General features: G+C 42.9%; 1 protein-coding gene across 1 annotated transcript in view; it reads right to left on the bottom strand.

Moving 5' to 3' along the window:
- The window catches only part of LOC309567900 (synaptotagmin-1-like), a 417,492-nt gene that overhangs the window by 72,108 nt on the left and 320,755 nt on the right, over window positions 1–24,629 (bottom strand). Inside the window, exons 4-5 of the mRNA XM_082273424.1 lie at window positions 7,600–7,719; window positions 973–1,140 (exon numbers count right to left, since the gene is read on the bottom strand). Coding sequence (XP_082129550.1) covers window positions 973–1,140; window positions 7,600–7,719 — 288 coding nt within the window. The remainder of the gene's footprint in view (window positions 1–972; window positions 1,141–7,599; window positions 7,720–24,629) is intronic.

The raw sequence follows: 24,629 nt of genomic DNA, 5'->3' as shown, positions 1-24,629 counted from the left end.
GAATACATGGCGCACATCTTAACAGAGCCCACGGAGCTACCCCAATTAGGGGATATTTTATTCCTTCCTCTGGATAGCCCTCTTTTGCTCCCCGAGGTCTTCGATCTCGTACTTAATCTCCTCTGGCATAAGGGGCGGGGCTCGACACCCCATCTTTTGGGACGACTCTTCTTGCCCCTCTTGGGGGCTGGAGGTGCTTAGTCTGCACTTCCTTGGGCGTGAGTGTCAGATAGTGCATTGGGTTATACGTGGAACCCCTGGTCACCAAGAACCATCCCCAATTTCTCTTCTTTCATGTGTCCACCCGGGACTGGCTATGGTCTTTGAAAAAGCCCATCCAAGGGCGAAACGCGTCAGACCTGTCCCAGGGCACATGTGAGAGTTATCGGGATTATTGCACTGAATGTACTATGGAAAATGCTGTTCTCTTTTAAATGTTTGTCCATTTTATATTGATGATTTGAAATTTAATAAACTATGTTTTTTCAATATGTGAAGTGATTGTGTCATGCTCACCCATCAGGAGCCTTCCTCAACATATCCACAACAATTTTTATTCCCAGGCACCAGTATCTCTTGCCCTTATTGGTAATGGATCAGAGTCCTTGGTTTTTTTTTACCCGGAATACATGGCTTAGGTTGGAACCAGGAGGTCATGTTACTGCACACTTGGAAGTGATTGGGAGGCTGTAAGAATCACTTCCACAATAGTCATCACAGAAAATAGAACAAACACCTGGCTGCTATACATACAAGTGCTGCTGCTAATGTATGAGACTAGTGCCACATTGAGACTAGTGACTGGTGGCTATGGTGCCCTATGCTATGGCCTATGTGGCCAAGTTAGAAATCCACCCTTTGCCACAGCCCCTTCAACTACATCCACATCATATGTACAGCATCAAGCAACTGCCAACAGTTTAAATTATTTCTGGTGTGCTTTTATAAATAATAGACAGACAGAGAAAATACCTTAAATGTGAAAGTTTCATTAAAGGTTGGGTTGAGAGTCTTGCGATGTACTTTCGTTTCATGCTTCTTCTTTTTGTCTGGGAGAAGAAAAACTTTGACGTAAGGATCAGATGTTCCACCAATATCCAAAGCTGGAAGATCTGCAGCCTGTATAATTCCCACAACCAACTGTAAAAAATAACAGAAGTAGTAAGACATGTGTGATATAACAAACACCAGGAAGGAGATTGAGAAAAATGAATAGCGCAAAGTAAAATTATTTGTACGTTTTAATTTAGATGGTCCGTTATTTTTTCTATACTATTTTATTTAGCCCATTCCTACCGATCCTGAGCACAAGTATTTCTGTAATTCCCCCAGGTCTCTCTTGAAGTAACTGAGGCTTGTTTTCAAGGTCCTGTTATAGGGGACAGGCATTTGGGACACTAGACCTGTGTCTTACAAGTGGTAATATTGAATAATTGATTTGAACATATATTTTACATAAGGCTCAGGTTCACATCTGTACGGGTCCACACCTGTTCCCGCAGCCATAACCACCTACACAGAAAAACGCACTGGAAGAATGTGGGTGTTATTAGTCCATGCACTGGAAATTGCAACCGCACTGGGAACTGCACTGCACTTGCAGTTCCCGTGCGGACTGCAATTTTTAAAATGCTGCAGGGACCTTTTCCCTGAGTTCCAGGAGGCACTTTGGTTTTGTTTTGCATGCATTGCCCTTTCATGTGCTCCTTGCTGCAAAGACCAGTATTCCGACAGTACAAACAAATTCCATTTGTTTGTACTGTCAGAATACTGGGGAGGAGATGCACTGAACGCCCTTGCTGCCATTGTGCTATATGCTGGTTGGCCAGTTGTCATTGTGCTATATGCTGGTTGGCCTTTAAGGAGGGGTGGGCTCCCTCCAGGCTCACCTGTCTATCCATTATATTGCATGTGCTTCTACTCTGGAGGCTCGCAAAATTTAGAGTTAAGACTAGGTTGAGCTTGGATTTTCTTTGGTTTTGTTTTGCATAATTTGCCCTTCCATGTACTCCTTGTTGCAAAGGCCAGTTATAGGTGAGAGCAGTGGTCACCTGTTTGTAAGGATTCTAATCCTGCCTACAATATTCAAAAGTAAAAATAAAGTTTTGAGTATAGATACATGTCAAGAAATCGTGCCCACTGTGTTTTGTAACTGGAGTAAGATCCTTGTTTGGTGGTGGCCGAATGAGGAAATACCTTTTACCGGAGATGCAAAGTGGGCGGCTAAACAGTTATCACAGCCTGCAGTACTGTTGGCCACTATAGGATGGAGATTCATCCAAATTTAGATGGCTGGACACACACAGATACATTTCTTGCATACAATCTGGTGCACTCTAAGGTTTGTGATACAGCCAGCTAGTCGTGATGCTCCTGAAATTTCCCAAGCTATCCTATGGGCTGGAATTCTGGCTTACTTACCTCCCATTGCCCACACACACAGCAGGCAAGCGATTTAGGGTAGCTTGTCACCATCTGCAGTTTGTCAGCTGACTGGTCTGCTAGGCAACCATACACACTTAGATCCCAAGATACAATAGCTTTTACACTAATCTGCATGTAATTAGCAGCCACATGATGCAGCTTCATGCAGATTAATAGTGAATTTATGACACTGATAAATAATGCCCCAATCTCTCTAGGAGTATGAATGCTTAGCTTGCTACAGAGAAGGCCACTTAGTATTGTTTAAAATGTATATTCCTAGGTGGGCAGTGCAATACAGAGGTACAAATGAAAAAATAAAAGAATAAAAAGGGAGAAAAAAAAATGAAATAAAACTTTAACCTCTGGGCAATAGTAATGTTTGCGGGAGAACGCTGGAAATTCTCTGGTGAGTTGCAGTCACTCGGTCTGTGAAGATTCTTTGATGGTTTTTGAGGTGACAGTTGATTAACTTTTTCTTCACCACAAGCCTACAGGGTCCTGTCAGAAACTTTTTGGTAGCTATGTATTAATTCATGTCTGCAGGCCTGAGCTTGTCGTTTCAAAGTCTAAATTGTAAACATCTCCATGAACTATTGACCATTGAATTATGAAAAATATAATTTTGGCTTCTATATTTGAATGTCACGACACACTTTAAAAGAAAAATCTAATTAAAGTGTATATGCGTAATTGGTTTTTAACCATTTGACCTCCAGGCCTTTTTCTGACACTTTTCTTTGCAAGTAAAAATCTGTATATTTTTGCTAGAAAATAGTTAGAACCTCCAAACATTACATATTTTTTTAAAGCAAAGGACCCAGAGAATAAAATGGTGGGTTTTGCAATTTTGTAAGTCACACGGTATTTGCGCAGTGGCTTTTCAAACACAATTTTTTAAGAAAAAATACACTTTTTGAATTTTAGTGAAAAAAAAAAAAGACAATACATAAACCCAAATTTTTGTAAAATATAAAAGATGACGTTACGCCAAGTACATAGATACCAGACATATCAAGCTTTAAAATTGCGCATGTCCAACAGAAAAGGATGCGAATTTTACTATCCATTTGTGACACTAAATAAGCCTTTATAAGTCACCACTTTAGATTTACAGAGGAGGTCTAGTACTGGAATTACAGCCCATGATCTGATGCTCCTAGTGTTCATGTTCGCCTTTGCGCATGAGCACAGGAGGACAGGGCAATTTCATTTTTTTTTTTTAATTACTAATTTTTTTACACTGAATGTACACATCCTTGTACCAACAATAGGCTTGTGACAGGTATTCTTTATAGTGAAATCTGGGGTCTTATAGACCCCAAATCCTTCCCCTGCTTTTGATTTTTGAAAAATTGCGTCATTGACATTTTGGTAAACCGGAAGTGATGTCAGGTCATCGTTTCCAGGTTACCATAGCGGAGAGCCGATGAAAGCCGATCCTGGCTTTTTTTCGACTGTCTGGCCAACCAGTGGACACGCCGCCTGGTTGAGCGTACCACTCTCAGTGTAGTATTAATAAAAGGCAATGTACAAAAAAATTAATTAGGAGACGCACTCACATGAAGGTAGTGTAACACAGGCTTTACTCTATCTGTCCAGTAGGTGGCAACCTTCTGATGGTTCCTAACAGAGATGAATGGATGGCACATTTGTACATTGTCTTTTATTATTACTACACTGAGGAGTGTTGAGCTTCCTTTCTCTCCTCTTTCCTATGATTTTATATCCATTGGAGGAGTATTCTTAAGAAATTGCCATTCATTGATGTCTCCACTGAACATATTGATATGCTGTGTTTTATCGTGTGTATTTGAGTGCAATACTTATCATCCAGTTTTCAAAATAGATTTTTCAAACACTACTACGCTTAGACAGTGGCGCTCTCTCTCCCCATCTCTGTTTTTTTTTTTTTTAATAATCTTAATCTAAAGCTGCCCTCCACAGTTCTTCTGCCACATGATATCATCAATCTTATGTGCTAAATGAATGACAATTCCTGTAAACTCTGGTGGTCCTGCTCAGAATATAAACCTCCACAGAAGTAACATGTGTGAAGTACATGGTGCAAGCAGGAAAGCTCAAGGCTTTGGCTTCTGAGAAATGTATGCAAATATCCCTCTACAAAATGTGAAAAGGGATTATGATCAAGTGCCATTGAACAATTTATACACAAAATTGCCGTGCAATATAGGCCCTTACCCCTGTTAAGGACTAATGAAAAAACATTGGGATAGAAAAGGCGGGGCTTTGCGGGCCAGTGGGAGTAGAAGGATCAGAGACAAAACTGATTATAAAACCAAAAATACATTTTATTGATATATAAAGAGAATAAAAAACACGCATGGGCTACCATGCATGTATGATTGCAGCAAACTAACATACAAATAAAATCAAAACATATAATGTCACTGTTGGTCTAGAAACATATCCCGTAAAGGGATTTAAGCCAAAAGACAAAGCCTGTATAAGATGGAAGATGGGTCTCAAGCTGGATTCGGTCACGGTAGGTCCCCAGCAAGCCGACGCGTTTCGCTCAAGGCTTCCTCAGGGCCTGAGAGACCATAACAGACCAATGTTTCCTTCTTAGCAGTGACCCGTGTTAAGCGACAGGGCTGCAGCGATACATATGCCGTTCGGAAGGTATTGCTTCCATATTCACCATACAAAATCTAAAATAGACCTCAAATAGACCTCAAGGATATATTTTTCTTGCACCGAGTCCGATATACTGGGTCCCGACTGAGTCATCAAAGGCAAGGCTTCTGGGGATAGTTCCACTGTAGCCTCTTGGGGTAGAGTCACCCCTCAGCAGGTGGATGTCCTCTTCCTAATTTATTCGTCCTTATATGCACCTTCACTCCCAGATACAATAAATCTAGTATTTATATTACGATAATTACGGTAATTATAATCCGGGAGCCAGGCACCTTTCTCTGTGCACTTGGTAAGAAGTATATCCTCAGGATACGGGTCAAATATGACGACCGCGTTAACCTCTCCTCAAACTGAAAAAGTATTACAGGCAGGAAACAAGGACTTATACAAACATATATTCCAGTTATATGGACCCAAGGTCCTGGGCTATCCAAGCCCTCTGTATCGTGTGCACTGCACTTAGGAAGAGGACATCCACCTGCTGAGGGGTGACTCTACCCCAAGAGGCTACAGTGGAACTATCCCCAGAAGCCTTGCCTTTGATGACTCAGTCGGGACCCAGTATATCGGACTGGGTGCAAGAAAAATATATCCTTGAGGTCTATTTGAGGTCTATTTTAGATTTTGTATGGTGAATATGGAAGCAATACCTTCCGAATGGCATATGTATCGCTGCAGCCCTGTCGCTTAACACGGGTCACTGCTAAGAAGGAAACATCGGTCTGTTATGGTCTCTCAGGCCCTGAGGAAGCCTTGAGCGAAACGCGTCGGCTTGCTGGGGACCTACCGTGACCGAATCCAGCTTGAGACCCATCTTCCATCTTATTCAGGCTTTGTCTTTTGGCTTAAATCCCTTTTACGGGATATGTTTCTAGACCAACAGTGACATTATATGTTTTGATTTTATTTGTATGTTAGTTTGCTGCAATCATACATGCATGGTAGCCCATGCGTGTTTTTTATTCTCTTTATATATCAATAAAATGTATTTTTGGTTTTATAATCAGTTTTGTCTCTGATCCTTCTACTCCCACTGGCCCGCAAAGCCCCGCCTTTGAACAATCATTTTAAATTTTAGTTGAACCCTTTTACGCCGACGTAACACAAATATGCGGCCTCACTGCACTGGGCTTTTTTATGTGGGGCCCCATATATGTGTTTCTCCCTTAATTCTGGGAGTGCGTTCCCAGCTCAGAGACCAGGATCTCAACGAGAGATCCAGGCCCCGTACTAACGATCGGGACCCGGGTCTCCTGATTCCAGGTCACCTGATTCCTTTGGTAGCCTCTGATTGGCTACCACAGTGATCAGTCACTATGAAGCCCGCCCCCATGTTTTTTTCTTTCTGTGAATGGAGAAGAAGGATATACGGTATCTTTCTTGTTCCTTGCAGAAAGAAAAAAAAGTGTTTGTAAAAAAAATGTAAACACATAAATAGTTAAAAAATAAAATAAAAGTAAAGAAAAATACCTAGATCAAGGTTTGATCTAGGTCAGTGCCAGGGTTAGTGTTTGGGTCAAGGTCAGGGCCAAAGGTCAAGGTCAGGGTCAAAGGTCAGGGTCAGTATTTTTTTGGACATAATTTTTTCCTTTTTTTTTTAATTAGCATCATGCTGTCACCGCTGCATTTCATCGTCACTCTGACTCCCTTCTGGGTTCGCAGGCTCCAGCCACTTAAATGGCCGAGCCGTGATGATGTCACCTACAGTAAGTCTCAGCCACAGCACACAGCTCTGAAGGAACGGCACGGGTATGCCATCCTACAGAGACGTTCCTGACTGCTTCTCGCTAAAATATCTCATGAATGGTGCACGTTTAGGAGATATTCATTTACCCTACAGGTAAGCTTTATTATAAGATTACCTGTAGGTAGAAATAGACTTTTTACTACAGCTTTAATTTTAGGCCAGTCTACAGCTGAAATATATTTATATGAATTGTTTTAGCTTTCAAAAAGGCTACAGTTCTGTTTATCCAGTCTGGTAATATAGTCATCCCTGCCAGAGAATACAGTCAGGTCCTTGGCTTTCCTGCTGATTACACTACAGTTACCTAATGCAGCTTGGTTCAGACCTGGCCCAGTCTGTAACCGGACAGTGCTGATAAGGTCACCCTTGTGCTCGCTCATCCCCCAGCATGTTTACAGCACTAGATTGACAACACTGTGCAAAGTAATGGAGTTCAGTTCAGCTTTAATTGAATATCCCAACCTTGAGGTTCTTAAAGCATGACTCAGCTTTGTTTTACCATAAAATTGACCAGCGTACAATCTTGTTTTAGCCTGTTGGGGCTGATCAGCAGGGCCAGGACAAGGGGTGGGCAAGAGGGACGGTTGCCCTGGGCGCAACGGTTTATTGCAGGGGTGAGGGGGCGCATTGACCCTAACCCTAAGAGAAGAGAGGGTGCAGTTTGGTATCCTTGCCCTGGGCACTGGGTGACCTTCTCCCAGCACTGCTGATCAGCATAGGGCAGATGGTTTTGGTCAGCATGCCATACTTTAAAAACATTTTGCACGTACCTGCCCATTTTGGAAATCATAATCCAAGGAATACTGCAGCTTTCCAAGTTTCTCCTCTGGCTTCTCTTCTTTGCCTTCTCCTAACAGAGAGGGATCCAAATCCTCAACATCTGGCTGCACCTGCACAGAAAAATATAATTTTCATTAATTACCTGTTTCATTATACAGAGAGGTAACTATCGATAGTGACAGTACCTACATAAACATGCTTCCTAGCTGTGGGTATCTTGGTGGAAATCAGGTAAAATTAAATGAAGCATTTACAGGGTAGATTAGTCAGAGGAGTGAAAGGTGATTTCTACCTGGTTGCTATAGATTACTGTTACTTTGTTCTCTGGTTTAATGAATAATCCCAACTGCCTTCAAAAAATGATTCTCGAAGTAATGACATGAGACAAACGTAGACAAGAAATAAGATACTTAGAAATGACAGGTGGAAAACAAAGAGAAAGAGTTACCAAGGAGAATACACATTATGAACAACACTGAACACTGGTAAAAACAAGATTGAAGCGGACAAAAGATAATTTCATTTACAAAGAAAGGCAAGTGCTCGGAAATCTGATACAACTCAAGAATTACATTTCCTCTATGTCATATGGATACTCAACTTAAGTCCATCTGCAAGAATGACCCTGACTCCTTTGGAGTAATTATTACCCTTAGTAAGTTATGTCCCTTTTGCTGATTTTTCTGTTTGTGATTTAGGCTGAACATAGGCTTTAAGAAATAGGTGCAGGCCAGTCAAGTTCCTCCACCTCAAAATTCATGTCTTTATGGACCTTGCTTTGTGCAGTGGTGCACAGTCATGTTAAAACAGGAGTGAGCCATCCCAAAACTATTCCTACAAAGTTGGGAGCATGAAATTGTCCATAATGTCTTGGTATGCTGATGCCTTAAGAGTTCCTTTCACTGAAACTAAGGGCCAAGCCCAAGCCCTGAAAAACAACCCCACACCATAATCCCCCCTCCACCAAATGATTTGGACCAGTGCACAATGCAAGGTCTATAAAGACATGGATGAACAACTTTGGGGTGGAAGAACTTGACTGGCCTGCACAGAGTCCGAACCTCAACACGATAAAATACCATAGGGATGAATTCGAGCAGAGATTGCGAGCCAGGCCTTCTCATCAACATCAGTGACTGACACCACAAACCACAAATGCAGTTCTGAAAGAACAGTCAAACATTCCCATAGACACTCCTAAACCTTGTGGTCAGCCTTCCCAGAAGAGTTGAAGCTGTAATACTGTAGCTGCGAAGGGTGGGCCAACTCAATATTGAACCCTACAGAGTAAGACTGGTCTACTGCGTGTAAAGGCAGGCATCCCAATAGGTTTGGTAATATAGTGTATATATATATATATATATATATATATATATATATATATATATATATATATATAAATATATATATACATATACAGTGGCTCACAAAAGTTAGTACACCCCTCACATTTTTGTAAATATTTTATTATAACTTTTCATGTGACAACACTGAAGAAATGACACTTTGCTGCAATGTAAAGTAGTGAGTGTACAGCTTGTATAACAGTGTAAATTTGCTGTCCCCTCAAAATAACTCAACACACAGCCATTAATGTCTAAACCGCTGGCAACAAAAGTGAGTACACCCCTAAGTGAAAATGTGCAAATTGGGCCCAGTTACCCATTTTCCCTCCCCGGTGTCATGTGACTCATTAGTGTTACAAGGTCTCAGGTGTGAATGGGGAGCAGGTGTGTTAAATTTGGTGTTATCACTCTCACTCTCATACTGGTCACTGGAAGTTCAACATGGCACCTCATAGCAAAGAACTCTCTGAGGATTTGGAAAAAAGAATTGTTGCTCTACATAAAGATGGCCTAGGCTATAAGAAGATTGGCAAAGATCCTGAAACTGAGCTGCAACATGGTGGCCAAGACCATACAGTGGTTTAACAGTACAGGTTTCACTCAGAACATGCCTCGCCATGGTCGACCAAAGAAGTTAAGTGCATGTGCTCAGCATCATATCCAGAGATTGCCTTTGGGAAATAGACATATGAGTGCTGCCAGCATTGCTGCAGAGGTTGAGGGGATGGGGGGTCAGCCTGTCAATGCTCAGACCATACGCCACACACTGCATAAAATTAGTCTGCATGGCTGTCGTTCCAGAAGGAAGCCTCTTCTAAAGATGATGCAAAAGAAAGCCCACAAACAGTTTGCTGAAGACAAGCAGACCAAGAACATGGATTACTGGAACCATGTCCTATGGACTGATCAGACCAAGATAAACGTATTTGGTTCAGATGGTGTCAAGTGTGTGTGGCGGCAACAAGGCAAGCAGTACAAAGACAAGTGTGTCTTGCCTACAGTCAAGCATGGTGGTGGGAGTGTCATGGTCTGGGGCTGGATGAGTGCTGCCGTCACTGGGGAGCTACAGTTCATTGAGGGAACCATGAATGCCAACATGTACTGTGACAAACTGAAGCAGAGTAAGATCCCCGCCCTTCGGAGACTGGGCCGCAGGGCTTTATTCCAACATGATAACGACCCCAAACACACCTCCAAGATGACCACTGCCTTGCTAAAGAAGCTGAGGGTAAAGGTGATGGATTGGCCAAGCATGTCTCCAGACCTAAACCCCAATTGAGCATATGTGGGGCATCCTAAAATTGAAGGTGGAGAAGCGCAAGGTCTCTAACTTCCACCAGCTCCGTGATGTCGTCATGGAGGAGTGGAAGAGGACTTCAGTGGCAACCTGTGAAGCTCTGGTGAACTCCATGTCCAAGAGGGTTAAGGCAGTGCTGGAAAATAATGGTGGTCACACTTTGGGCCCCTTAATATCAATTGTGCATTGTTTAAATGCCACAGCCTATCTGAGTATTGTTGCTGACCATGTCCATTCCTTCCTTCCAGCAGGATAATGCACCATGTCACAAAGCTCAAATCATCTCACCACTGGTTTCTTAAACATGACAATGAGGTCACTGAACTGTAATGGCCTCCACAGTCACCAGATATCAATCCAATAGAGCACCTTTGTGATGTGGTGGAACGGGAGATTTAAATCATGGATGTGCAGCCGACAAATCTGCAGTAACTGTATGATGCTATCATGTCAATATGGACCAAAATCTCTGAGGAATGTTTCCAACAGCTTGTTGACGCTATGCCACAAATAATTAAGGCAGTTCTGAAGGCAAAGGGGGGTCCAACCTGGTACTAGCAAGGTGTACCTAATAAAGTGGTTGATGAGTGTATATATTATAATTTATACTTTGCCACTGTGCAAATTCTCTCCCCGCCATATACTGCCTGCTGTCACATCTTACACACTTCTCTCTTGGCTGCTATACCTGCTGTTACACCCTCCGAACTCCTCTCCTGGCTGCAATACCGACTGTCACACCCTCCAATCTCCTCTCCTGCCTGCAATACCTGCTGTCACACCCTCCAATCTTCTCTATTGCCTGCAATGCCTGCTGTCACACTCTCCGAACTTCTCTCCTGCCTGCAACGCCTGCTGTCACACCCTCCAATCTCCTCTCCCGGCTGCAATGCCTGCTGTCACACCCTCCTATCTCCTCTCCCGGCTGCAACGCCTGCTGTCACACCCTCCAATCTCCGCTCCCGACTGCAATGCCTGCTGTCACACCCTCCAATCTCCTCTCCCGGCTGCAATGCCTGCTGTCACACCCTCCTATCTCCTCTCCCGGCTGCAATGCCTTTTGTCACACCCTCCAAACTCCCCTCCTGCCTGCAATGCCTGATGTCACACCCTCTAAGCTCATCTCCTGCCTGCAATACCTGGTGTAAGACCCTTCAAGGTCCTATCCTGGTTGCTATACTTGCTGTCACACCCTCTTTGCTCCTCTACTGCCTGCAATGCCTGCTGTCACACCCTCCAATCTCCTCTCCTGCCTGCAATGCCTGCTCTCACACCCCCCAAGCTCCTCTCTTGCTGCAATGCCTGCTCTCACACCCTCCAATCTCCTCTCCCGGCTGCAATGCCTGCTGTCACACCCTCCTATCTCCTCTCCCGGCTGCAATGCCTGTTGTCACACCCTCCAAACACCCCTCCTGCCTGCAATGCCTGATGTCACACCCTCTAAGCTCATCTCCTGCCTGCAATACCTGGTGTAAGACCCTTCAAGGTCCTATCCTGGTTGCTATACTTGCTGTCACACCCTCTTTGCTCCTCTACTGCCTGCAATGTCTGCTGTCACACCCTCCAATCTCCTCTCCTGCCTGCAATGCCTGCTCTCACACCCCCCCAAGCTCCTCTCTTGCTGCAATGCCTGCTCTCACACCATCCAATCTCCTCTCCCGTCTGCAATGCCTGCTGTCACACCCTCCAATCCCCTCTCCTGCCTGCAATGCCTGCTGTCACACCCTCCAAGCTCCCCTCCTGCCTGCAATGCCTGATGTCACACCCTCTAAGCTCATCTCCTGCCTGCAATACCTGGTGTAAGACCCTTCAAGGTCCTATCCTGGTTGCTATACTTGCTGTCACACCCTCTTTGCTCCTCTACTGCCTGCAATGCCTGCTGTCACACCCTCCAATCTCCTCTCCTGCCTGCAATGCCTGCTCTCACACCCCCCAAGCTCCTCTCTTGCTGAAATGCCTGCTCTCACACCCTCCAATCTCCTCTCCCGGCTGCAATGCCTGCTGTCACACCCTCCAATCTCCTCTATTGCCTGCAATGCTTGATGTCATACCCTCCAAGCTCCTCTCCTGCCTGCAATGCCTGGTGTCACACCCTTCAAGCTCCTCTCCTGGTTGCTATACTTGCTTTCACACCCTCCAAGCTCCTCTCCTGCCTGCAATGCCTGCTGTCACACCCTCCAATCTCCTCTCCTGGCTGCAATGCCTGCTGTCACACCCTCTGAACTCCTCTCCTGCCTGCAATGCCTGCTGTCACACCCTCTGAGCTCCTCTCCTGTCTGCAATGCCAGCTGTTACACCCTCCAAGCTCCTCTCCTGCCTGCAATGCCTGCTGTCACACCCTCAAAGCCCCTCTCCTGCTTGCAATGCCTGCTGTCACACCCTCCGAACTCCTCTCCAGGCTGCAATGCCTGCTGTGCCAAATGGGACAAGTGTCTGCAGTTCCTGGCTGAGCTGGGGAAGAAGAGGGTCCCTGATCTGGTGGCTTTATTCTTCAGCGTTTTGACAAGGCAAATCGTTTCTCCCCTTGTATTTGACGGTGGTCACCATGGATGCCAGCTTGTCAGGGTGGGGAGGCATCCTAGGCTGGTGGTCACCACGGATGCCAGCTTGTCAGGGTGGGGAGGCATCCTAGGCTGGACCTCTGCTCAGGTGGTCTAGACACTGGAGGAGCCCAGACTATCGATCAATGTTCTGGAACTCTGAGCGATCAGACTGTGTTTTTTGGTTGAGCTCCTGTTACCTGATTGGCTATGGGTTAGCCTTGGGAATTTTTTTCCTGCTTTTCCCACCCCTTATGTCTGACACTGCTTTGGGACGTCCCAATGGCTAAGAAGATCAGGAGCTGTGTCTGTCAATAAACGAAAGAGAAAATACGATTTTATTGCCTTACTGTAAAATCAATTTCTCTAATGTTCATTGACGGACACAGCACCCACCCCTCTGTGGAGTTGTAATTCTTCTGACACTACTTGTAACAAAACTGAGTACCTATAGCAGAGAGGGAGGAGAATACCCCCTGGGACTGCTCACAGGTGTAGTCAGTCTTTTTTTATCACTAGTGTCCTCCTCCTGTAGGGAGCAGTATAACCCAATGGATAAGAAGAACAAGAGCTGTGTCCGTCAATGAACGTCAAAGAAATGTATTTTACGGTAAGACAAAAATCACATTTTTATTTTTCCTTTATATCTCAAAAAATAAAAAGCCTAACGGTGATCAAATGCCACCAAAAGAAAGCTCTATTTGAGTGACAAAATGATAGAAATGTAATTTGGATACATCAATGCATGACCAAGCTCCCCTCCTGCCTGCAATGCCTGATGTCACACCCTCTAAGCTCCTCTCCTGCCTGCAATACCTGGTGTAAGACCCTTTAATGTCCTCTCCTGGTTGTTATACTTGCTGTCACACCCTCTTTGCTCCTCTACTGCCTGCAATGCCTGCTGTCACACCCTCCAATCTCCTCTCCTGCCTGCAATGCCTGCTGTCACACCCTCCATGCTCCTTGCTTGCATATACCGCCCACTAAGATACTTCTTTGTCACATTCACAACCTTTCCCATTCTGGAAACTTTTTCACAGCAAGGCAATAGAAAACAGAAGCAGTGAGTTAAAGCTGGATTAAACTCAAAACCAAAAATGTAATATTTTTTACATTCTGCTATATAACATTCCCAAATAAAAAAAATGTAAAAATCAAATTTTTTCATCCTTTTAGGCCAATATGTATTCTGCTACATATTTTTGGTAAAAAAAAAATCCCAATAAGCATATTTTGATCGGTTTGTGCAAAAATTATCGCGTCTACAAATTAGGGGAAAGATTTATGTCATTTTTATTTATTTATTTACTAGTAATGGCGGCGATCTGCCATTTTTAGCAGGACTGCGACATTGTGGTGAAGAGATTGGACCCCTCTCTGACATTTTTGAGACTTTTGGGGGGACCAGTGACATTACTACAGTAATCAGTGCTAACAATATGCACTGTTACTGTACTAATGACACTGGCAGGGAAGGGGTTAACCTAGGGGTGATCAAAGGGTTAAGTGTGAGCCTAGGGGATTGTTTCCTAACTGTATGGGTGAGGGACTTGTGAAATGATTTATAACAGCTGACCGTCCTTCTCTCTCAGCGGGGAGTGATTGCGGGTGCCCGGCGGCAATCGCGGCCACGGGTTCCATGGATCGGCATCCCTGCTGCCTAGTGGGGGGCAGGAGCGTACCGGCGGCGGCACGCGCTCACCCCCCAGCACTACTCCTGCAAACCGACATACCCCTATGTCGATTTGTGCAGTCGAGCCAGCCTGCCGCAGTTTATCTGTGGCGGGCAGTCAGCAAGTGGTACAAAAAAAAAATGCAGTTTACCAATTCTTAGATGGGTTGGCTGCATTAGCTTTCTTTTTTGAACTTTCTTTATTTTCACCTGGTGATCCTGCCAGTAAGTCTGTTGTTTTTTAACAGAACAAGCTGCCCTGCACATGCAGCGGTAAGAGGGATGAGACAAACCATTCACCACTGACAGGGGTGCTTACAATGATCAGATTTTATTTATGTAAAACCTTTATCCCAAAAGGAACAAAACTGTTGCAGTAACTGCTTATAGTTTGGCTTAAATTTGGTATTGTATTTAAATCTGTTAGTACATCTAACACTCCCCCCCCCCCCCACCCCACCAGACTGACAATGCCGCTGTCCAAAGTTTTCTCTGTTGCTCCTTCATACAGAGAGGGGGCAGTCTAATACAGGAAGTGTGTTAGTGGCCAGATCACCAGGTGAAAACAGAGGGGGGAAAAGAAAACGAATGTAGCCACCACATCTCCTGATTGGTTAGCTGCAATATATTGTTTTTTTTTTTCTGAATTGTCGCTCTTTTTTTTGTTTATAGCGCAAAACATAAAAATTGCATAGGTGATCAAAAGAAAGCTCTATTTGTGTGAAAAAAGGACGTCAGTTTTATTTCAGTACAGTGTCGCACAACCGTGCAATTTTCCATTAAAGTAATACAGTGTTGAATCGCAAAAAATGGCCTGGTCATTAAGGGGGCAAATCCTTCTGGTCAAGAACTGGTTAACTCAGATTTTATTTTTGAAAATTTTACAAATAAACACCAGCAAAAAAACAAAAAAAAAAACAAGGTCAAATCATCATTCTGAGCCCCGGTTCACACTTGTGCGTGTGCGGGGTTCGCATGTAATGTCGGAGCGCACTGCTCCCACATTACATGCGATCAGCTGTGCGGTGCGAGTTTAGCCATACAAACTGTATGGCTAAATTCGCATCGCTCCCGCAGCAAACACGCACAGGAGGCATTTTTGCAGCCGCATCAGGATCGGATCGCACAGCGGTTCACACTTGTGCGATCCGATCCTGTGCGAACTGCACGATCGCACTGCGATATGCGATCAAACTGGGGGTGTCATTAAGATTACATTGACACCCCCAGCGTATCGCATATGGCAGTGTGAACTGCCGGGGGTGCGTGTGCGATGCGGGAACAGGCTGCGAATTCGCAGCCTTCCCGCATCGCATATATGTGAACCGAGCCTTAACAACCACTTCTAGTTTTCCCATAATATTCCCAGTTACTCAAAAAGCCATTCATAGATAGTCAAAATTATTCAAAAACTTTCAAAAGTATTCAGAAATACTTCGGAACAGGTAGTATATAAATCTTTTACAACCCCCCCCCCCCCCATCAATCCACTTTAAATAATATTGCATTGAACATAGGTATGTTTTTCAAACATTACATACCTATCAATGTCCCACGAGAGGCTATCAACTTATGTGCAATGAAAAGAGATCTCAAAATAGCCACTATTTGATCACGATCCATGCTATTGGGATAAACTGAAATGTATTAAATGTTTGCCTATGGGTTTAATACCGCTTTAAGGATTATGAGACAGATTTAGTAGGGAATTGTAGCTTGATTCATAAATGATAAGATGTTACATGTCAAAGAGGGAGTATTGCGTATTGTCCCACTCAATCTGTGCCTTCAGAACTCGCTTCTCACACTTTTCCCCAAGGCTACTCCAGTTGCTAGGTTACCAGTCCATAGCTGCTTTTGCTGCCTAGTGCAGGCACAGTACATACACTATATCACCAATATGTTATATACATATGTACGCCATCAGTATATACCATATATGCATGAGAAACATAACATTAATGAAACTGACTCACTATGTAACAGCATGTTAACTGTCAATGAATTCTGAATGACCTCAGAAGCATCTCAAATTGATGCCAAAATGACACCATCGACATAAAACCAAAGCCTGTCGACACAGGCCCTTAGAATGTAATTTACTAAATTCATGTTTGTGTGTCTTTGCTGTTCACAGTGCACTATGCATATATCATCTCCTTGTGTAACTGTCATATCATAAACTATACAGTCAAGTGGAAGCCAAGTGCCTCCTGTACATAGAGTTGCCACCTCTTTGAAAAAAATACTTGTTACGGCAGGCATGGTTTTTTTCTTTTAGAGCAATGGCTTTGGAGGCCTACAACTCTCTGACTATTAAGAATTCAGGAAATTCAGAAAACGCAACATTCTGCCATGTACAGTACAGTCGTGGCCAAAGGTTTTGAGAATGACACAAATATTAATGTTCACAAAGTCTGCTGCTTCAGTGTTTTTAGATCTGTTTGTCAGATGTTACTATGGTATACTGAAGTATAATTACAAGCATTTCATAAGTGTCAAAGGCTTTTTTGACAATTACATTACATTTATGCAGAGTCAATATTTGCAGTGTTGAGCTTTCTTTTTCAAAACCTCTGCAATTCTCCCTGGCATGCTGTCAATCAACTTCTGGGCCACATCCTGACCGATGGCAGCCCATTCTTGCATAATCAATGCTTGGAGTTTGTCAGAATTTGCGGGGTTTTTTTGATCACCCGCCTCTTGAGGATTGACCACAAGCTCTCAATGGGATAAAGGTTTGGGGGGGGGGGGGGGGTTGGTTTCCAGGCCATGGATCCGAAATGTTGATGTTTTGTTCCCCAATCCACTTAGTTATCACTTTTGTCTTATGGCACGGTGCTGGAAAAGGCATTGTTCCTCACCATACTGTTCTTGGATGGTTGGGAGAAGTTGCTCTTGGATGATGTTTTTGTACCATTCTTTATTCATGGTTGTGTTCCTACCCATGAATAGTCTCAGGATGCTTTACTGGCATGGCACAGGACTGATGAAGACATTTTTTTGACTCAGAGCATAGTTCTTGTTGTGTGAGAGTTTATACTGAGCACTACATAAGATTATACAGTAAAACCTTGGATTGATAGTAACTTGGTCTGAGAGTGTTTTGCAAGACAAGTAAATTTTTTAAATACATTTTGACTTGATAAACGAGAGATGTCTTGATAAACAAGTAAAAACTAATCAAAGAGAGCAAGAACCGCTCTGGTGAGGAGATAATCCCACAAAAACTCCAATACAGGTGCAGGCAAGGATCCGCAGTCCAGGAAATGATAGTAGAGAGCAAACAAGGAGCCGCACTTCTGGTTGGAGTTATAAAGTATAAAATCCAGGTTTATTAAGTCCAAAGGATAAAAGCATATCAAAACATGACCACAACAGCCAGAGACATGAAAAAAAGAGCAAAGCGGTTAACGCGTTTCACGGAAACGTCCGCTTAGTCGTAACCACTATACTTTATAACTCCAACCAGAAGTGCGGCTCCTTGTTTGCTCTCTACTTGATAAACAAGTAGCGTCATGTCACAACTGAGTATAAAAGAGTAAAGAGGTGCCTCTAAGTGTAGCAATAGGGTTACATTTAATGAAGGTACAACATTTAGTAAGTCACATGGTTGATGATGAAAAGAGGCACATCTAAGTATGCCTTCACATACTGTAGACCATCCTCCACACCGCTATCGACGTCATCCCTTCCACACTGCGCTCCTCAAGCGCTTCAAGCCTCACTTTCAGATCGCTCTACTGCAGGATAGTCTTCCTGGTCACAATTGCAGACTGACAGTGGTGAGAGCGGGCGGTGCGAAGGATGGTCTACCCTGGATGCCTGCATACTTAGATGTGCCTCTTTTAATCATCAACCACGTGTGTTGCTAAATGTAGAACCTTTAATAAATGTGACCATATTGCTAAACTTAGAGGCACCTCTCTTCTCTTTTATACTCTGTATCTCCTGCTGGATTTTGCTTCTAATCCCCTTGTAAAGGCTGCCATTTGTGGATGGACATTTTATGGTTACACAACCTACCACATTACTATAATCTTGTTATATGGACTATAAACTGAAGGACTTATGAATAAATGGTTGTGGAATGAATCATCTGAGTTTCTATTATTTCTTATGGGGAAATTCACTTTGATATACGAGTGCTTTGGATTGCAAGCATGTTTCCAGAACAAACTATGCTTGCAATCCAAGGTTTTACTGTACATTATTATCATGCAACTAAAACATAGCTGTGCCATTACTGCATTAATGTGTTATCGATTTGTAATAAAACATATCAGAATTGCAGCCCCCTCCCCACTGATAATGTTTTTTCCTGTCACTGTGCGGATCTCACTAAGGTCCTAATTGATCAAGGTAACTCCTTTACAGTGTTTCTCTCCCCTCCTGCTCCATGAGTTGTAACTCAGCCCTGCGCAAATTTTGCCTCTAATCTTTTAAAATTCCTTCACAAACTCAAAATCTTCCTCCTGCTTCAATAGTATTTATTTTTTTTCTCTGTCACCATTGATGGCCTCTTTCCTGCCTGCACTTCTGGGCCACGCATGTGCTGGCTTGTTCCAACCATAAAAAAGTCCAGATCACATAGAAGGATGGTTGTCGCTATAAATTGGTGGTGCCCAGGCAAATGGTCTGTAGATAAAACAGCTCTAAAGTATGTCCTTATGGCTCTGATCTTTAGGTGACTGCAACACAGCAGGCACAGTAAGGTTGGCAGACTCTGCCTTATTTACGGTGGGAGAACACTTGAATAAAACTGAGGTTGCATCATTAGGCAAGATTCCATGCTGCATTCAGCTCAGCTGTATCCTTCTAGACAGCTGCCTGTATAAGGTTTGGGAGTGCGCACAGCAGTCTAGGAGAAAATGTGTTGCTACGGCCTTCCTAAGTGTTTAAACAGTGAATGAGCAAGAGTAGGTGCTTGGTAGGTAGATTACCACCATCCTGCACAAATAGCCTACCTTCAGTAGGCGCAGTATTGATGCCAGTGAAAACAGGCTTGATGGAAAGTTTTCAAAGAAAATTATCAGCCCTTAAAAGACAAGTTTTTTTTTTTTTTTTTTTACCAGCACCTCCTCTTACATTCCTTTTACCAGCCAGGTGGGAGCCCTAACTGTGCATCCCCTCCTGCTTTCCACACAATAAAGTCTATAAAGGAGCATGGACCTATTCTCATAAAACAGCAGCCACATTTTTTCACTCTTGTGTCCAATACTGTTGCTGGATTACTGACTAACACAGCATGGAGGTGATACGCTGGTGGTGACTAGGGATGATCGAACTTTTCAAAAGTTCGGTTCGGCCAGAACATCTGAACTACCCGAAAGTTCGGCCCGGATTTCAGAACCCCATTGAAATCAATGGGACCCGAACTTTGGTAATCAAAAAACACCATTTTGAAGCCCTAAAACCCAATAAATGCCCATAAAAAGTGCCTAGGGTTCTGGGTCATGCCCCAGAGACTATTAATCACACAAAAAAAAGTTCTTAAAAATTGTCATTTTTGATAAAGAGCCAATTATTGGAAAAATTAAAAAAATAAATAAATAAAAAATTTCTTTGGATTTAGTATCTGGGGGGTCTAAAAAGTGTACCTGTGAAGTTTCAGCTCTGTAGCATGTCCAGAACCAGAAAAAAAGATAATTTTTCAGTAGAGCAGGGATGGTGGGACCCTCCTTTTACACCTTTTAGACCCCCAGACAGAAAATCACACAAAAAAAGTTCTTAAAAAGTGTCATTTTTGATAGAGAGCCAATTATTGGAAAAATTAAAAAAAAAAAATGTATTTGGATTTAGTATCTGGGGGGTCTAAAAAGTGTACCTGTGAAGTTTCAGCTCTGTAGCATGTCCAGAACCATAAAAAAAAAAGATTGTTTGTATTAGAACACTTTCAGCACAGGATGTTGGCTTCTCGCTTTTCACACCTTGCCGGTTTAACAGCAGGCGTTTTTTTGGGTTCTTTTGAGGCAGGAAAAACATCTGAATTTGTGTATAGTGGTATATATACCACTATACATAAGTTCAGATGTTTTGCCTGCCTCCAAAGAACCCAAAAAAATGCCAAAAAAAATGCTAGCGTCAAAAAGAAAAACGCCCAGGTGTGTTGTTGCAGGCATTTTTTGGGGGTTTTTGGAGGCAGGCAAAACATCTGAACTTGTGTACACACACATACTTATATGTCTTTTTTATGGTTCTGGACATGCTACAGAGCTGAAACTTCACAGGTACACTTTTTAGACCCCCCAGACACTAAATCCAAAGAATTTTTTTTTTTTCAATAATTGGCTCTCTATCAAAAATCTATCAAAAATGACAATTTTTAAGGACTTTTTTTTGTGTGATTTTGTGTCTGGGGGGGGGTTTAAAAGGTGTACCTGTGAAGTTTCAGCTCTGTAGCATGTCCAGAACCCCCAAAAAAAGATCATATAGGTGTAAAAGGAGGGACCCACCATCCCTGCTCTACTGAAAAATGATCTTTTTTTTCTGGTTCTGGACATGCTACAGAGCTGAAACTTCACAGGTACACTATACACAAGTTCAGATGTTTTGCCTGCCTCCAAAAACCCCCCCAAAAAACATATTTTTGGGCATTTTCTTGGGTTCTTTGGAGGCAGGCAAAACATCTGAAATTGTGTATAGTGGTGTATATACACACACACTTATATGTATATACACACCTAGACATATATAGGTGTGATAGGAGCATAACTTTATTGGTGTTAATTATTTCATTAGCACAAGTAGTTTTTTTCTGCTCCTTTCACACCTATATATGTCTAAGTGTATATATACAGACATGGGTGTGTATATATACCCCCTATACACATGTTCAGATGTCATGTCTGACTCCAAACATGTGCTCAAAAAAGCACTAGCAATGCCTGCAGCCAAAAAGAATGCTGACGGCGGCGAAGCCATATTACAGAAGCGAAAGTGACTTGAGAGAAACTATCTTTTCTCTATAGTGGTCACCCTGATATGGAAGGGTTTGGTCACCCTGCCATAGCAGTCACTATCAGTTCACCCTAAACTACATTACGGTCACCCTGATATGGAAGGGTTTGGTCACCCTGCCATAGCAGTCAGTTAACCCTACACTACATTACGGTCACCCTGACACTTCACACTTTCCCTACAGAAACTAAATTTTTGAAGCTAACTAAAGTGTAAAGGAGCACTCTAACTACACTAGATATCCCTTTCCTCACACTAATAAATGCTAAATTACACTTTTAAAGTAAAATTAGCAGAACTGCTTCCACTCTCTTCCATGTCCTGTATAACAATGCTAGGAATTTGGCGGGGGCTATCTTATATACTGGGGGGCGTATTCACTAATGATTGGACTATGGACCCCCTAGTCACTCCAATCATATTCCTAGCATTCTTCTGCCCCCTCAATTGGCTTTTGTTAATGGTTCTGGTCCAATCACAGGCTTTTAAAACCCATTTCCTGAACCATTGCATTTTGGTCGGTTCTGGTTGCCGAATTCCGAACTTTTTGGGCAAAAAGTTCTAAATTCGGCCGAACCTCAAACACCCAATGTTCGGGCCGAACCGATGGTCGACCCGAACCGTTCGATCATCCCTAGTGGTGACAGAAACATAAATGAGGTCTGTAAGCACTCTAAAGCAGAGGTGTCATTTCATCATGGGCCACATCAGCATTATGGTTGCCCTCAAAGGGCCTATTATATTTCTAAGACTATATAAATGTATCCAGGGCTTTTTTCCCACAGGATAGGTGCAGCAGCTCAACCACACCACCTAACTAACTGCAGCGAATGGTGGGTATGGCCAAATTGCACAGTGGGAGCATCTTAAAGGGGCAATAAATACCAGGATTGCATTGAGTGCAGAGTTCAGATATGCGCTATGTACAGAGTGCAGAGTTCAGCTGTGCGCTGTGTACAGAGTGCAGGATTGAGGAGTGGCTACATACAGAGTGCAAGGTCTTTCACAGACTGTCCACGTTTCCCTCCAAAGCCTTCATCTCTCCCCCCCTCCCAAAAAGCTTCCTCGCATCTCATCTACCTGGTCTGCTCCAGTACCTTCCAGCAGTGTAGGCACCTCTGCCGCTCTCTCTCATTTGCAGGGAGGTCATTGGTCAGAATCAGTGCACCCAGGCACAGGTGGGAATCACAGTTCAGCCTACCTTGTGATGCCCCATCCCACACTGCACCTGCATCTGCATTTCCCTTTTTCCCACAGTAAGTGCAGGGCAGGCAGGAATCTGTGAGAGCTGCCGAAGAGGAAAGCCATAGACTGATCTCCTGTTTAATGGTGCCTGCACTGTTCTGGAGCTAAAATTACTTTTCTGAACCAGTGGGGATTAGTGGAGCATCTTTTATTTTGAAAATATGTATACACAGATACCAATAATAGTTTTGTCTGCAAGGGGGCATTCTTCCCAGAGACCAACAATGTAACAAGTGCCCTTTCTCACTGACCTCAAGATGATTTTTCCCCGATTATCCATCATCTATGTAAGGTGGTACTTCTGCATTGACTGCCAATGTAATGATCCCCCTTCACACCCATCATCAACTTAAGGAGAAACTTTATTACTAACAACTAAAGTATGGGAGTACTACACTGACCACCAATATAAAGTGATACTCCCCCACTCCCCACCAATATAAAGATGTCCTTCTCCCACCTATGATATATGTAAGGATGCACTTCTCCACTTAACACCAATCTAAAAGGATTCTTCTCCCAACTATTATCAAGTTAAGAAGAAACTTTTCTACTAACAATCAAAGTGAGGGAACATTATACTGACTATAAACATAAAGGGACACTTCTCCACTATCCACCAATATTAGTCCTCTTACTTACAATACATGTAAGGATGCATTTCTCCACTGACCAGCAATGTAAGAAGGCTGGCCACCAACATAAGGGGGCAGTTATCCACCGGCTACCAGTGTAAAGGGGCACTACATTGGTCACCAATTTAATCTGGCGCTTTTTCTCTGACACCGTGAAGGTACTTGGTATGCCAAGAATGTCACTGTACACGAAACTGTTGATAAGTAGTTCAAATTGGCTGTGTATAGAAGGGAGGATGGTAGGCAGATGACATCATCCTATCCCCCCTAAATTACCACCCTCAACTCCCCCTTTCATGCTCCTGACTGACTTTTGGGAGTTAACAAACCACCATTGTAGTAGAAAATTGCTGGTCTACCCAAGTACAGGTTTCAAATTCAAGAGGTAAGTTTTATTTTTTATTTTTGTTTTATTAATATAGCTACAACATATGGATCATGTTAATGTGTCTCCGGAGTCCAGGTTAAAAGGTTTGAAAAAAGGCTACCAAAGACTCTTCCATCTCAGGTGAGTTGTTTACATCACTGTATGACAAAAATGAACTGCCAATTCCTTTTGTTTCAGCTTTAAACAAATAAGAAATCATACATTAGAATTAAGGGACAAGTGTGCAGTGTCTAAGATTTATGCTTTTAATTAAACTATTTTCTTATGCACATATTTGAGAGCCCTTGAGTGCACTTTATACAAGTACAGGCTCCCACAGGAAAATCAAATGTACAGAGTCTCTCATCTAAGGCACAAATATAACCTGTTACCTAGTTCTGATTGGTATGAATGGTACTTAAGCATTACAACGTCTGAAAAGCAATTCCATAGTGACAAATCAGCCAATCAGGTTCTCCACTTACTTTAGGTTTAGATTTTAAATCTGATTGCTTGGAGCATTGGATTTTGGCTTTTATAGCAAAACATTTTGTCAATAGTGTATTCATGTTCATATTGCCATGGTATAATTTATCACCAACCATAATGTATAGTGTTTATTGCCATCACTGTACAAATTCCTTTTAGGTTTAATAGCATTTTGACCAAATCACACATCAACCAGATTATAAAATCGAAGCATGAATGACCACTATTACCTTGCCGAAACCCACCAGCATTTTTGTTTAAAATCACCTGGGATTGGTCAGTTAGAAAGGGATTTCCTAAATGTAAAATTACATTTAAAGGATGCTTTTCATGGGAATATGAGAGAAATACATATGCTGCCATTGTTGGCCTATCCTTCTGATAATGCTATCCGCCATGGTTGCTATGATGTAACTTTGTCTTCAAAATCTGTCACCTTCTGAGTCACTAAAACAAAACAATTATTTAG

This window comes from Pelophylax lessonae, assembly GCF_965119305.1.
Source record: "Pelophylax lessonae genome assembly, chromosome: 12".
NCBI classification, from domain to species: domain Eukaryota; kingdom Metazoa; phylum Chordata; class Amphibia; order Anura; family Ranidae; genus Pelophylax; species Pelophylax lessonae.
This window is presented reverse-complemented; position numbering and strand designations above follow the sequence as displayed.